The sequence below is a fragment of the Hemiscyllium ocellatum genome, chromosome 9 (assembly GCF_020745735.1).
Source record: "Hemiscyllium ocellatum isolate sHemOce1 chromosome 9, sHemOce1.pat.X.cur, whole genome shotgun sequence".
In the NCBI taxonomy this organism is placed as follows: Eukaryota; Metazoa; Chordata; class Chondrichthyes; order Orectolobiformes; family Hemiscylliidae; genus Hemiscyllium; species Hemiscyllium ocellatum.
This window is the reverse complement of record NC_083409.1, coordinates 73,406,808-73,423,500: the sequence shown is the minus strand read 5'-3', so window position 1 is coordinate 73,423,500 and position 16,693 is coordinate 73,406,808. Positions and strand designations below refer to the sequence as shown.

The 16,693-nt window shown below is 39.8% G+C and overlaps 1 protein-coding gene across 3 annotated transcripts in view; it reads right to left on the bottom strand.

Moving 5' to 3' along the window:
• Positions 1 to 16,693, bottom strand: part of LOC132819096 (zinc finger FYVE domain-containing protein 9-like) — a 133,606-nt gene that overhangs the window by 62,132 nt on the left and 54,781 nt on the right. For 2 of the 3 annotated variants that reach the window (XM_060830457.1, XM_060830458.1), the window contains exons 3-4: positions 14,206 to 16,394; positions 2,004 to 2,103 (exon numbers count right to left, since the gene is read on the bottom strand). In XM_060830457.1, coding sequence (XP_060686440.1) covers positions 2,004 to 2,103; positions 14,206 to 16,394 — 2,289 coding nt within the window. Of the gene's footprint in view, positions 1 to 2,003; positions 2,104 to 14,205; positions 16,395 to 16,693 lie in introns of those variants that run through there. The other variant, XM_060830459.1, reaches the window with a different exon arrangement.

Below are 16,693 nucleotides of genomic sequence, written 5' to 3'. Positions count from 1 at the left end.
GGCAGGGAGACCTGTAAGCAAGCCTTAGAACTAGAGGAGATCAATTTAGAATGGAAATGAGAAGACAGTTCTTCAGCCAGAGTGGTGGATCTGTGCAATTCATTGCCCCAGAGCGCAGTGGAGGCCGGTATATTAAATGTCTTTCAAGGCAGGGATTGATAAATTCTTGATCTCGCAAGGAATCGAGGGCTACGGGGAGAATGCGGGTAAGTGGTGCTTAAATGACCATTAGCCATGATTAAATGGCGGAGTGGACTTGATGGGCCGAAGGGCCTTACTTCCATTCCTATGCCTTATTAAGTTTTCCATTCTTTCACCATAACTGAGCTCCCTCACCTCAGATAACATCCTGATAAAACACTTTTACATTCTTTAAAATCTGCGCATCTTTCCTGACATGCTGGCCCATTTTTGCCAACAGTAACAAACAGAAAATGCGAGAGAAACTCAGCAGACGTAGCAACATCTGTGGAGAGAGAAACAGAGTTAAATGATTTGAGTCCAGTATGACACTACTTCAGAAGACAACTTACGGACTTTTATTGTTCGCAATGCTCAAAACTAAAATAATGTGGAAAAACAAAACATGGGGCTTAAGCATAAAATCAGAGACTAAGTCATTCAAGTGTGAATGAATAAATCAGAATATTCAGAGGGTAGTGCAAACTTTCAAATCTCTCTCCTCCAAAAGGCTAGATCTATTGAAATTTTTCAAGATTGAGATAGATAGAATTTTGTCTTGCAATGTTACCATTGGATAGGGAAACAAAGAATAAAATGGAGACAAAATATTTACCAGCCATGATTTAACTGGATGACCTATGGCTACAAGGCAACCTCAGTCAGTCTCTGTGGTATTACTGTTAGTAGCAAAGAATAGGACCAATTAAAAAGAATGAGTTTTAAATTTCTTCAACAATCAAAATCTTGGGATTGATATTCCCACTACTCCACTTTCAACACTTGTCCACATTTAGACCTCACTACTTCCATTCAGTTTGCAGCTCTGTTTCATTGTCATTTATCATTCCCTGGGCAGCAACTAGAAGCAAACACAAGGTGATACAAGCTTTCCTTGTGACCAGTGACACTGTGCATATGCTGATGGGCAGACTGAGTGGTGACTTCAAGTTCCCAGCACACAATGACAGTAGCACAAGTTTCTTGTCTCTATGTATGCCCTTCACTGCACAGTGTCATAGAGTCATACGGATGTACAGCACAGAAACAGACCCTTTGGTCCAACCCACGCCGACTAGATATCCCAACCCAATCTAGTCCCACCTGCCAGCACCCAGCCCATATCCCTCCAAATCCTTTATTCATATATCCATCCTGATGCCTTTTAAATGTTGCAATTGTACCAGCCTCCACCAATTCCTCACACATACTATCTTCTGCATGAAACATTTGCCCCTTACGTTCTCTTTTATATCTTTCCCCTCTCACCCTAAACCTATGCCCTCTAGTTGCGGACTCCCCCCACGCCAGGGAAAAGACTGTCTGTTTATCCTATCTGTGACCCTCAAATTTCATAAACCTCTATAAGATCACCCCTCAGCCTCTGATGCTCCATGGAAAATAGCCCCAATCTATTCAGCCTCTCCCTATAGCTCAAATCCTCCAACCCTGGCAACACCCTTGTAAATCTTTTCTGAACCCTTTCAAGTTTCACACCATCCGTCCAGTAGGAAGGAGACCAGAATTGCATGCAATATTCCAACAGTGGCCTAACCAATGCCCTGTACAGCCGCAACATGACCTCCCAATTCCTGTACTCAATTCTGACCAATAAAAGGAAAGCATACCAAACATCATTATAATGAAATTAGAAAACACCCACGAATTATACGGAGTATTGTATTACTCAACACTTTTAGAAGGAAAGCATAATTAATGATATATCAAACATTTAAACAGCAAAATAAAGTTTGAATAGCCTATTTTAAGATTTTAACCCTCCAAAGCACATTACTGTTAAAAAGAAAAGGAAAGTAACTTACAACTTGTAAGGACAGTATGGCAAGTTACACAAACACGAGCCTCTTTCATGTCCATATAATGAAGTTTGCATTTCAGACTGCAGCAAGCTGCACAAAAAACCTACAGAACAGAGAAAAGATGTCAAAAAAGTTCACATGACAATCAGTTGCATTAAGCAACAGTAGTTAAAAAATACTTGACTAGAATTCACTCAACATTCCAATTTTCATCATGTATACTACAAAAGGATGTACATAATGAACTTAAACTATATATTGTCAAAATTGAAATGAAGTTGTTCAGTTAGATAAACAAAATCAAAGAATAGTGGTGGATGTTTTACCCACTGTAGCAATGTCATACTTGTTACTGAACCCTTCAAATTAATCCCACTTGCTTCAAAATAGAACATGCACATAGAAATAAAATTGTGGGACTGCTCTAACAGCATTGTTTGAACAAAATAAATCACCTCACAATCCATCTGAAAAGATTGAAACATCACTGAAGCGCCTACAAAAACCGGATGGGATAGAACGCCAGTGACAACGCTGGATTCTGAACACAGTATCTGGTGGCCTAATTCTCCCAAAATAATTAAGAGCATATATGTTTTCTCCCTTTTAGTTAGCATAAGTAAAAACTGCCCAAACTGTCTGAAAATCAATCCAAAAACTAAAATTGAAAACTTCAGTGGAGTTTTCTTTTAAACGAAATGTCTCCCCTTAATACTACTATCAGGTCTACTCAATTTATACATTTAGTTCAAATATGGAGCAAGTGATATTGTCAGTCATGCACACTTAGTGTATTTGTTCAAAAGGTGTGGCCAATTAGTAATTTAAAATTACCAGGAAATTTTAAAAACTGAAATTCTTAATATACTAAGAATGTATCTATTCAATTTCCAAATCAATTGTATTTGTGCATATTAATGTTAAGGAGACTTCAACTGAGTGAGAAAAACATTGATAACAGTCAAGTAAAGATTTGATTCAAGTGGAAATTCATTAAAACATCGCTTCTCACACTCCTCCCCCAATGTTTGCAATAAGATTTACTGCAAGATGCAAATACTCCCAAACAAGAGAGGAGTGGGATGGGATAAGAGACAGAAAGGGGCTTACCTGCAGTGAGACCAGTAGCAGACAGAGATCATAAAGCAGAGGGTGACACAGACGCGAAAAGAGGGGCTGACTGGACAGTAGGATTGATGAATATTTCTTATTAGGCAAATGTAAAGGTATTCAGTTTGTGTTTAGATCCCCAGTATTTTTCATTACTCTTTTATTAAAGCTGGTTAAGTGTGAGATTGATATAGATTATTTTAATTAAAATATAAAGAGCAAGAATCTATAGGAATTAATTTACAAATTAAATAAATAAGATAGTGATGGCAGGTGAATGTGTCCCTGTCTCAGCTTGTGGAAGCTGCTGGACACCAAGGTGATCAAGAATGAATACAACTGTAATAATTATTGGCAACTCTAAGAATTCTGTTTAAAGTTAAGGAGTCCAAACAGCAGACATTGTGACACATCAGGAAGGGGGAATCTTACTTGAACACTGATCCAGGGGGCAGTCACAACCTTCAAATCAAGTAACTCAAATTTGGTCAGTAATCAAGGACGCGAGCATACGAGTATAGGTTAGACAGTCATGGAGATCCCAGGGATCATCTACAGCTGTCCAACAGTTATGAGCCTCTTGCAATTTGCACAGAGGAGAATAGGGACTGCAGGAAAGATGAGGGAACTGACCATGTCAGAGTGATACAGGAAGCCATTCAATTGAGGGGAGGAAATAGGAAATGTAGGGGTGTTAGGAACAAACAATTAAAAGGGGATAAATACTGTTCTTACAGTCATGAGCACGAGTCCCAAAGGCTGTGCTACCTGCCCAGTGTCAGAATTAGGGTCAAGGACATCACCTCAAGATGGAGGGGAATTCAAATCCAGTTCTCATCCCCCCATTGGAGCCAATGGCATTGACAGGACCAGAAAGGAAGCTAGCATATTTTTGGCAGTACAGAGTGTCACGACACAGCGGTGAACCCTTCTGTTAATTAAACCAAACACCCAGAAAAGCTCACCTCACAATCTGTTAAAATATACGAGTGACAGAACTCCCAAATTCCACTATTTAAGAAAATAATATCAATTTATTCATTAAAAGTCAACATTAGAACAACTATTCACAACTCTAAGCCCCCCTCCCCCCCACTTCTCTTATTACCTGCCTCCAACTCTATAAAAAATACCATTCCAATAAAACACATTACAACTGAATCAACTTAATTTCAAATCCATACAGCAGTCGTCTTCAGCGTCTGTCTTCTTCTGGCTGAAGATGATCTCCCTGGGTTGTCATTTTTCTTTTTACTGCAAATGTTTCATGTGAAAAGGTACCTTTGATAGACAGTGTTTCCTAATTTCTTGGATTGGTGCTGATGGCAGCTGCTCTGTGATTTTCAAAATGCCTACCTTTTTATATCTCCACCATCGGATCGCAAAACAATAAATTCAAACTCCCCCAACAGGATTCAGTATCCTGGGGCATAATTTAAACTGATTAGTTAAATTTGAATTGCTGTTAAAACAGCAATCAACTCAGGTATCCATTTCATAGCCAAATGGAAAATTGAAAATATTTAATATTACAGAGACTACTGTCTAGTCACATGACAGGTGCTCGTAAGCTCTTACTTCCGAACAGCATTCATTCTTAAAAGGTACAGTCCACGCCTTCAACTTCATCAGAGTTGAGACACCAAATAGCTTCTAATATTGTAAGATTCTACAAACAGTTAGGAGCTAAAGAAAAGAAGTGGAACCTTCAAAAGTAGTAACTTCTGAATTACACCATGAACCACAGAAAAACTGGCAGAGGGTTAAAAAAAAGAGATAAATTTGTGGCTCAAAGATTGGTGTAGGTGAAATAGGCATTAATTTATGGGGCATGGCACAGTCCTGGGGTGGAAGACAGTTGTTCTGCTGGGACAGGTTTCACTTGAACCTTGTTGTGACCTATACTCTGGTGATGGGCTATTTGGCCCATCCGCACTATAGAGATTCTATTAAAAGAGGGGGAAATGTATGCTTGGCAGCTTAACAGGACAACTACTTGAACAACAATACCCAGAGAGAGACAGAACGAGACAAGACAAAGTACAAGTATAGAAAAATAGGTCAATGGCAGGGAGTTTGGAGGGGGGGGGGGGTTGGGAAAGAGAGGGAAGAGTGGGAGAGGAGAATGGGAAACAGAAAATTGAATGCCTCGTTACTTGAATGCACATAGTAGGTGACCAAAATAAGTGAATTTACAGCAAGTTACAGGCATGAGTTTACAGCCAATACATAGTTACAAAGTGGATCAAAGCTGGGAACTAAACTTCAGAAGTATTTTTTTTTAAAAAAAATCAAGAGTGTAGGCAAGCATCAAGAGAAAGAGGGCGTGCGCTGAGAGATGATGAGGGGGGAGCAGGGGAGCAAGAGTGCAGAACAGTGCAAACGTACAGAGAGCGAGTGTGATTGCATCGAGAGCATGAGCGTGAGCGCATAGAGCTCTCATTCCCACTCAATTCTTTACTAACTCATGCTTACTGCATAACGAGCATTCATTCATTCATTCAACTACATTTTTGTTGAACATTTTACTATTACAAGATGGACTAAATTGAAACCCACATTTCAACCTATTTCTGCTGCTTCACGTCTTCACCCCTCAGACCTATTTATATCAAAAGCCACCTTTGAGTAAATATCAAAAGGCATTTAATCTATCCTGAAACAATATGTTCCCCGATATCACATCTCCATTACTTAACTGAAGCTTTGGAAACATAATGCTAATCAGCTATTATCAAACATCTCTTCAGACCTAAATACATATAGAACATCAAACAGTTTCCCCCCCAACTAGTATGTATCTGTTAAATACGTATTAAACAGGGCCACGAAACTTGTTACCAAAACAGTATTTCCATGAAACTTCATGAATAAATGAAACTCCCGTCAACAAAATCTCTCAAACCTGCAGCAGCAACAGCAGTTTAATACGCTTAATAAATGTATTATTTCCAACATATTTAGATCAGAGTCAGAGAGATGTACTGCATGGAAACAGACCCTTCGGTCTAACCCGTCCATGCTGACTAGATATCCTAACCCAACCTAATCCCACCTGTCAGCACCCGGCCCATATGCTTCGAAACCCTTCCTATTCATATACCCATCCAAATATGTCTTAAATGTTGCAATTGTACCAGCCTCCACCACATTCTCTGGCAGTTCATTACATACACGTACCACCCTCTGTGAAAATGTTGCCCCGTAGGCCTCACCCTAAACCTATGCCCTCTAGTTCTGGACTCCCCGAACCCAGGGAAAAGACTTTGTCTATTCATCCAATCCATGCTCCTCGATTTTGTAAGCCTCTATAAAGTCACCCCTCAGCCTCCGACGCTCCAGGGAAAACAGCCCCAGCCTGTTCAGCCTCTCCCTGTAGCTCAAATCCTCCAACCCTGGCAACATCCTTGTAAATCTTTTCTGAACCCTTTCAAGTTTCACAACATCTTTCCGATAGGAAGGAGACCAGAATTGCACGCAATAGTCCAACAATGACCTAACCAATATCTTGTACAGCCTCAACATGACCTCCCAACTCCTGTACTCAATACTCTGACCGATATAGTAAAGCATACCAAACGCCGCCTTCACTATCCTATCTACCCGCGACTCCACTTTCAAAAGGAGCTATGAACCTGCACTCCAAGGTCTTTGTTCAGCAACACTCCCTAGGATCTTACCATTAAGTGTATACGTCCAGCTCAGATTTGCTTTCCCAAAATCTAGTACCTCATTTATCTGAATTAAACTCCATCGGCCACACCTCAGCCCATTGGCCCACTTTCCTCATTCCTGATGAAGGGCTTATGCCCGAAACGTCAAATCTCCTGCTCCTTGGATGCTGCCTGACCTGCTGCGCTTTCAAAGCAACACATTGGCCCATCTGTACATGTTCCTGTTGTAATCTGAGGCAACCTTCTTCGCTGTCCACTACAATTCCAATTTTAGTGTCATCTGCAAACTTACTAACTGTACCCCTTATGCTTGCATCCAAATCATTTATGTAAATGACAAAAAGTATAGGATCCAGCACCGATCCTCCAGTCACAGGCCTCCAGTCTAAAGGAGGACCCTTCACTACCACCCTGTCTACCTTTTGAGCCAGTTTTGTATCCAAATGACTAGTTCTCCCTGTAATCCATTACATCTATCCTTGCTAACCAGTTTCCCATGGGGAACCTTGTCAAATGCATTACTGAAGTCCATATAGATCACGTCTACTTTTCTGCCATTAATCCTCTTTTTTGACTCGTTCGAAAAACTCAATCAAGTTTGTGAGATGTGATTTCCCATGTCAAAGCCACGTTGACTAGCCCTAATCAGTCTTTGCCTTTCCACGTTTTTAAAATTGTGGTACCACATTAGCCATCCTCCAGTCTTCCAGCACCTCACCTGTGACTAATCGATGATACAAATATTTCAGTAAGAGGCCCAGCAATCAGTTCCCTAGCTTCCCACAGGAGTTCTAGGGTATACCCAATCAGGTCCTGAGGATTTATTCACCTTTATGCATTTCAAGACATCCAGCACTCCCTCCTCTGTAATATAGACATTTTTCAAAATGTCAACATCTATTTCCTTACATTCTATCTTCCATCTCCTTTTCCATAGTAAACACTGATGCAAAATACTCATTTAAAATCTCTCCCATTTTCAGCGGCTCCACACAAAGGCCACCTTGCTGATCTTTGAGGGGCTCTTCTCTCCTAGTTACCCTTAAAATGTATTTGTAAAAATGCTTTGGATTCTCCTTAATTCTATTTGCCAAAGCTATCTCATGTCCCCTTTTTGCCATCCTGATTTCCCTCAAAAGTATATGCCTTTACACGCTAAGGGTTCACTCGATCCATCTTGTCTATACCTGAAATACACTTCCTTCTTTTTCTTAACCAAACTCTCAATTTCTTTGGTCATCCAGCATTCCTTATACCTACTAGGCTTTCCTTTCACCCTAACAGAAATATACTTTCTCTGGATTCTCATTATCCCCATGTTAAACACCACCTCAAAGCATCACTGAGGCAATCAGAACAAATGCATTCTGGGTGGGAGACATCAAATGTTATGTCTGGGAATTTTTCAAAAGCATCACTAGTGAATAAGCAGCCAGACTGGGCTGTTGGCACATGGTGGAAGAACAAATTCAACCTCATCTCACCAATCTAAATCTGACAGAGGCTTCTGTCATAGACAGTATCAGTAGTAGTCATCACAGAGTCCTTATGGAAGTGAAGTTCTGTCTTCAGTGCAATCTCCACCACTGTGTTAAATAGGACAGACTCCGACCAGATCTAGCAGCAGAAAAACAAGCATCCTTGAGGCACTGTGGGCCATCAGCAATAAGTGCTTGGTAATGAAAAGAACTTTAGTACTGCTGAAAGATGCATTTTATCATCTTCAAAGACATGTTTATTATGTATGTGTTCCTTCCGAATGCAAGGAACAGAGTCCTACATTTGTGTGTAGGTTTCAGTGCAGAGATTCACCACACTGCAAGTCAAAATTACAAGCTTAAATTAGTTTAGTGCAATTCCTCTTAGATCCAGGAATATCTAGAAAATATTGTCCAATTGCAGAATCATATCCAGTGTTAGACACTGTTTAGAGTTTTGCAAGTATGTGCTAGTTGGATATAGTCAGTCCCTTGCTTGTCGACAAAAGCTGAAGGGAGATGCTATTTGATAATGATCTATACACTAAGTATTACATTGACAATTAAATTCACATACCACATCACTCGTTTGAGTGAGGGAATACATTCTTTTTGCTTAATGGCTGCATCAATGATTGTTGCAAGTGGGTACTGCATGGCAGCAGTGTGAAACTAGCATCACACGCTGCTCAAACCTTTCACCATACTTTGTCCTTCCAAGTAACCCACAGCAGACAGCACCTTTAAAGAGTGATCACCTTAGGATCATTCTTGCATTGAGATAAACACCAACACATCCTTTCATCTGTCACATCAAGGCATGACTGAAATAACTCAGGCTGGTATCCCACCACCAAGTCACCTTTTACACACAGACAAGCCTCAACACTGACCCACCTCTCAATCTCTGGTACTCCTGTTTACATGTCAGCCAGAGCTCCCTGATTGGAGCATATTAACAGTCCCCATCAAGGAATTCATATTCTATGGAGGTCCACCTGGCTGACATCATTACAATCACTACATCCCTCCTTCTGAATTCAAGGACATAGGCTGGTTCTTACTTTTAAAAAAAAAACAAAAATCAATCCTCCTGGGGTGTATTAGCACCAGAACAGGTTCCACTAATTTTGCTTCCGATACAGGCAGCAACAAACACAGTAGTTCGCCTCTTATGCCTGGAGTATCACAGAACAAATTCATTTTGTTCTTCAGGTGGCAAAGTATTGAGGTAACATCCATTGTGGCCATCTCAGATTCAGAGATATCTCCAATACCTGATGGAGAAGGAGAATCCACATTTCCAGAAATTTCAGAAAGGAAGACAAGGAACTAGGCAAGTTTTGCTCCTGCACAATTTGCAAGTTTGCAGCTTTCATATGGTCCCCATGCTTGTTCAGAACCAACACATCTAGCCAACATCTATACATCACTGGACCTGACCTAGTGTCAACCATCCCCATCAGCAACTCTGCTGGAGCTAACCTTGTAGTTGCACAAAGGATGGTCCAATAATCAAATATGAACAAAGACAGTTTGAGATCCAGTGAAAATGAATGTTTCTGTCAGCCTGCCTTCAAAGTTTGGACCTCTTTCTGCCAGACTATTGGTTGATCGATGGTACGAAGCTTATATATTCTCATATGAAATGCCATTCCAATTTAGGAAATATTCAAATTCCCTCTGGCAAACAATGGCCTGTTATTGGTGACCTAATCTGTGTATTTCTACCGGCTTCCCAGTGCTTAACAAATGAACTCTATGCAAATCCAGCCATTTTAAATGGGATTCCACAATGACTAAGAACATTTGAGTCCATGAAAATACCAACACAGTTGACATGCAACTGCATCCAAGGTTTACCAGTTATTCCCATGCATGTGAGGGAGCTGCTGGCAGTCATTTTTGTCCTTCTTGGCATTCTGGGCACTGTTCCACAAATGCAGCAATGTCTGCATCCAATCTTGGCCACCAGACAATTTTTCACCAATATCTTTATTTTGGAAACACCTGGTGGAATTCAGCCAGTATCTAGTGGCAGCCTTCATTGGGACAATCACTCTTATTCCCTATAATATGCTGCTGTCTGTTGTGGAAAAAGTCAGGACTACAGATGCTGGACATCAGAGTCAAGTGTGTTGCTGGAAAAGCATAGCAGGCCAGGCAGCATCCAAGGTGCATGAGAATCGACGTTGCGGGCATACGTCAATTCTCCTGCTTCTCAAATGCTGCTTGACCTGCTGCGCTTTTCCAGCACCACACTCTCAACTGCTATCTATTGTGAAAATGTCTCAATTCTGGTTGTGACTGAACTTTGGTTTCCTACATTGTCAGCTGTTTCAGTTTTGCCAGGACCAAATCTTCCTGCATCCAAAGTATGATATTATCAGCTGTGACTGGAATTGTCCAGAAAATTTAAAACTATTGCAGAACCATACAATGGCACTACCACCGGCAGTGCATCTGCCACTGAGAGGCAGCTCAACACATCTGTATTTGCTACTTGGCCTTCTGTAGTTACGTTCACTTCCTATTAGAGGTCACCATATAATGCAGCCTGAAGCTATGAGCAGCACTACCTCTTTGGTGCTTGTGATCCATTATTATTACAAAGTTAGGCCTGTAAAAGACATTGGTGGAACTTCCTGGCTTCAAATAGGACTGCCAAACCTTTCTTCTTTATCTGGGCATATATGCACTCTGCATTAACCAAAGTTCTGGATGCATAAGTTACTGAGCTTTTCTCTCCATTGGGCTACCTATGAGCTAATTCTACCTTGATGCCATACAGGGAGGCATCGCATGTCAATACCAAATCTCACTTGGGATTATAGTGTACCAATACCTTAGAGAGTGATCGCAGTTTTATCACTTCCTGAAAGCTATGGCTTGGCTATGCAATCATTTCCAAGGCGGACCCTTTAACAGTAGACGTAAAGATGTCAGTATGGAGGCTAGGTTATGTATGAGTTCATCATAATAATTCGCCAGCCCAAGAAAAGACCCAGGGTCCTATACAGATGTTGGAGCTTGAGCACTTTTGATCACTCTCACTATCATCCAATGTGTGTAACCTGGTCTTGTTGACTCTGTAGCCCAAGCAGGTCACTTGGGGCATCTGGAACACATCTTTTTCCCTTTTAAGGTATGACCTGTCTGAGGGGAACACCTTAAGCACTATATTAAAGTTCTAAGTGCTCCTTATTGGTCTTCCCTGTTTATAGCATATCATCTAGATAAATGGAGACTTGAGGTAGATCTTGTACAATGTTCTTGGTCATCCACTCAAAAATTGCACAAGCTGACAATACCCCAAATCCTACTTTTGTCACTGCTGAAATAACTCCACAGAACCAGTATCCCATCACCAAGTCACCCTTTACTTACACGAAGACAATAATCGATACTGATTCAGCTTCCTCAGTCAATTCTCGGTGAGCAGAATTTCTGACACTCCTGTTTATGTGTTCGCCAGGTTCACAGCCCCAATCAGGGAATTCATTCTGAGGTTCACATGGCTAACTTTGTTATAAACACCACACTGACCATCTTTAACCACCTTGTACATAGACAACTCAACAGCTTCTAACATTGGAGGCTGAATTTAATATGACAAAACAGAATCTGGCCAACATGGAGAGGATGTAATTACTTGTAGGAAAATCAACAGAGCAATGGGAGCCAATCAAAAGACAAACAAACAATGACAGAACAGGGCATACATGTTCCCATCAAGGTTAACAGCCCCAATCAGGCAACACATTCTGAAGTTCACGTGGAGGGTGAGACAAAAGTCCAGACAATGCTGACAACGTCAAGGGGTGTACAGAATTGGAATAATAATAAAAGGAAGCATTGGTTGATACAGAAGGCTCAAAACAGTACTCGCCCTAGCGTACAGGAGGTTGTTTAAAAAAATTAAGAGCATGAAGAGAGGACAAGGGCGGGTGATATGAAGAAAATCCAAAGGCACGTTGTATGAACTTAAAAAGACTGATCAGGGAAAGAGTAGGGCCCAACAGTCGCAATCTGGGTATGGAGCCAAAAAGACAGCTGAGGTTTTAAAGGAGTATTTTGTATATTCACTATAGAGAAGGACGCCAGTTTATTAATCTGGGAGAAAGATTAGGATATACTTGAACAAATTATCAAAAAGTAGTAATTATTTTAGTGGTTTTAGCATGCTTGAAAATAAATCCTCAGGCCCAGATGATATATCCAGGGCTGCCTTGGGAGTCAAGGTAAGAGATTGCAAAGATTCAGATAATTAACTTTCATATCTGCACTAGTCACAGGAGAGGTGCCTAGAGGACTCAAAGACAGCTAATGTGGAGCTATTATTCAAGAAGTGTAATAGTGATAAACGAGGAAATTATAAACCAGTGAGTTTACCATTTTTGGTAGTGAAACCACTGAAAAAAATCTTGGACAGACTAATCAAGGATGGTCAACATGCCTTTGTCAAGGTGAGATTGTGTTTTTAAAAAATTGATTGAACTTTTCCAAGGTGACGAGGTATATAAATGACAGAAGTCTACATTATGCTCACCCATGTCTGGCTGATGGAGGCAATGGAGATGGGTACTTCACCTCAAGGACGGACAAGAGGAGAATCTATTGAAGTATACGGATGCCAGTGGGACAGAAATGGACTAAAATCATTGCAGAGCACATTACATAGGCTTTGATTTTAATAGTTTGATAATGTGCTCTTTTTTAAAAAAAAATTAAATCCCACAACATTAAAGGCAATGCATTAACAAGAGAGAGATGTAGAATAGTAAATAAAAGTTAACAATTTCATAGATGCGTTCTGATAAAAGAACTTTTATATCAATTGTAGTCATTAGGCCCAAACCTCTAAAGCTACATTGATGTTTTACAATCTTATGATCAACTGCATTGTACTTTCTTCTGGATACTGGAAAGTTATTAGCCTATAATATTCATTCTATTCAAGACTCAAAGTAGACAGATTAAAGTATAAAATACAACAAATATTAGAGTGCCACAAGGTTGGGTAAACTTTCTTAAAACGAACAAAAATTGAATAGATAATAACACACTGCCAGGAAATAATAGCCTACTCCTTGAACCAATGAGGTTCAAACTACACGCTACAATCCCTGGGCAAATACCAGAGGAGCTGCTGAGCTGAGATTAAGCAATAACCGAGGAGAGGAAAACACCAAGGGGGATTAAAAACACAAGCAACATTTTGGTTCATCTTAAATATCACTAAATTTTTGCAGCAAACTGGATTCAAACCAGTACAAGACACTGTTGTTCTCAACAATACAAGCTTAAAATAATATTCATCTTTGGTAAGTTTTCCTCGAGTAGACTATTCAACTACAGCAAACTTTGCTTTATCCAGCATCTTAAAAACTGGCAAAATTATATACCTGAAATACCAGAGGTTTACTGTGTTATCACAATCTCAGGAGTAGTCAGTTGAGGATGAGAGTTGGAAAGCTTTCTGCCAATAAGATTAATAAAAGGCAAAGTTCCATTATTTGCAGCATAAATCACAAATAATAAAAAGGGTGTATGCCCCAATACACTTCTACTTTTAAACATGTGTTTTTACATTGATTACGTTACCCTCTTGATCAAGCAGAATATTTTATCAACCAGCACACTTCGGATGCTAGGGGTACCAGTTAACAAAACATGTGCTATACAGTCAGTTCTGATATAACACAATAGTTCTGTTCTCATGTGATCTTGCGTTACAAAAATCATGCAACAGCCGCACCATCTAAACTAATGGGGCCAGAACAGATTTATAGCCAATACAGATAGGGAAAGTTTGCATTCTCCAAATAATGGTCTAAATTCTTCAACTGCATTGAAGAAACGCTCGTTACAGCAGAACACACTGTACTCAACATGTAAATTTAGTTTCCAAAATTATTTCAACAATATAACTAATCAACTCACCTTTCCACAAGCTCTGCAGTGATGACGCCTCTTTGTAAATGTAAACTTCTGCTCACATTTCATGCAGTTTGGTGCTTGAGAATCTGGCACCCATACTGGAGCGACATCACCTAGATTTGTAAATGGCTTCCTGAGAGCTCCTGGAAATTGCCCAGCTCCGAGGTCATTATCTGGACTTTCAGATCCCAAAGTATGATCAGAGTTGATATCTTTAGAAGCCCCAACACAGCACACTCCTAAATCATCACCATTAACACTGCAATCTGGTATTAAAGCACTACCATTCAAAGCACACAAGGAAGAATCTTCGGGGGGCTCAGTTTTATCGATGAAACTTAAATTTTTGTTTTTTGCATTGTTCACTGGGTTGGATCCCAAGTCATTCAACAATTGATTAGTCAAAGGTTTTGGGATCTGTAATTTGAGGTTCAAAGGTTGTTTGGGTCGAGCACCTCCAAATGGAATACTAACTGGCTGTGCATTATTCAGAGCTAATTTTGCCACATTTTCACGTGCACAAGTTAATGCGGCAGATTGGGGAGTGTTAAAATAATTGTCTTTTAACTGATCAGCAATATCAGTAGAAATACCTAATCTGGTTAAACCATTAGTCAATCCTGTTTCCATTGCATCATTTTCCCGGTGTTGAATGTAGTTATAACATTCTGACTTGCTCTCTTCAATCTCCTTCTCTTCAGTAACAGAATCCTCCTTTAAGGGCAAAGATTTAGAAACACAAGCTCTGGCTGAAGTTGGGACAGATGTAGAATCCAATCCATCACATAAAGAGTAAGGTGTTGAAACTTGTTCCTTTATATCAGCACAAGAACCTTCTAACCAATTTCCATCAGGAACCACGGTGGCTGCTAATGGCTCTTTTAGATCTACAACAATCTCACCTTTACTTCCAGAGTCTTCCTTCACAACCTTGTTTTGTAATAGTGCATCGTCTTCCGGCGCGTGATGACCACTTTGTCTCACATGCTGAATTACCTGGTCAAATATTACTTCAGAGCAAGATGGTATTTTACTTGAATGATAAGACAGGTCAGTAGTACATCCGTGCAGGTCATTGCTTTCTTGGTTTTTTTGACAAATACTTTCACTCATGCTACTGACATTATTCTCAAAATGGTGGCCATCATCTCCACAATTACCACTATTTGAGGAATTATCCAATTTTGAAGTCAGATTTGGACTGCTGTTTACGGAACAGATATCATGTAGTTGAGATTGTGTTTTCTCTTCTCTTATTTTTAGCCCAGCAAAATTATCCAGGTCATCCAATATCTGTGTACTGACAATTTCATGCAAACCTTCATCCACATCATTTCCAGTTTTCACCACCATATTGTTTTCAACATGTGTTATTGACCCACCTTCAAATTCTACTGCAGGATCATTTATTTCAGTTTTTCTGGAGAAGGAATCACTTACTTCATTTATGCCAGTAGCACCATCCAACTCAGATGTTGCATTCTGTTCATAAATTTTAACTGATAAATCATTCACCATCCAAGGCTCCTTTGAATTAGGAGATACATTTTCCAAATCTGTACAGTTCCTTAAACTTTCAAATGATGATTTTACAGACAACTCCTCTGTACAGTTTGTATTTAATTGTTCAATACTTTTCAGAGTAACATTCTTCTCAGTTTGACCATTCATGTCAGGTAACAATTGGCCACTTTGCAGGTTTGTGTTTTCTACTACAAAGGTGTTCATATTCAACAAATTTTGATTGTTTGAGCGGTCTTCCTGCAATAGGACACCACACTGAGATGGCTGGCTGTCAGAATTTTGCACAATTAATCCAAATGCACTTGAATTCATACCTTCAGAAAGGTCTAGGTCCTTTTCACAAGCAGACTTCACTGATGATTCAGAAGAATTTGACAAATGTTCGCAATTATTTTTGTTCCTCTCAGTGACTCCTTCTGCATTAGTTCTCCCTGTGTCAAGCATTAGATGATCTGTGATATTATTTCCATTATAACAATGATCACCTCTTCCACACAGTGCAATTTCAGAGTTAGATGAAGACTGGCATTTTAGTCTCACTTGCACCTCACTGGACAATGCTGCCACATTCACGTTAGACAAAGCTGGGTTTAGTGATAGCAAGTGAGAGGGTGGATCCAAAATCTGACTCCATTTTGCTTCAAAAACACTTGGTGACTCAGTCTCATCTAGAAGAAGAAATAAAAAATCCAACTTATTAAAATGTAAATCTGCTTTAATTCATGTCTATTTAGTTTTGTCAACATATTCTGGTCAAATACACATTTTTCATTCATTCACCCCCTCCTTGAATGAAATCTTGAGAAACCAAAAGAACCATCCATAAAAATACACAAGAAAAGATATGCACTAAGAGGATGAAATTTCCAGTTTATCTTACATTTGGTCACTTACATTAATTTCTCATTTATATTTAGTGCCCATTAAAATGACAATCCAAGGTTATGCAAGAATGTAAGACTACATA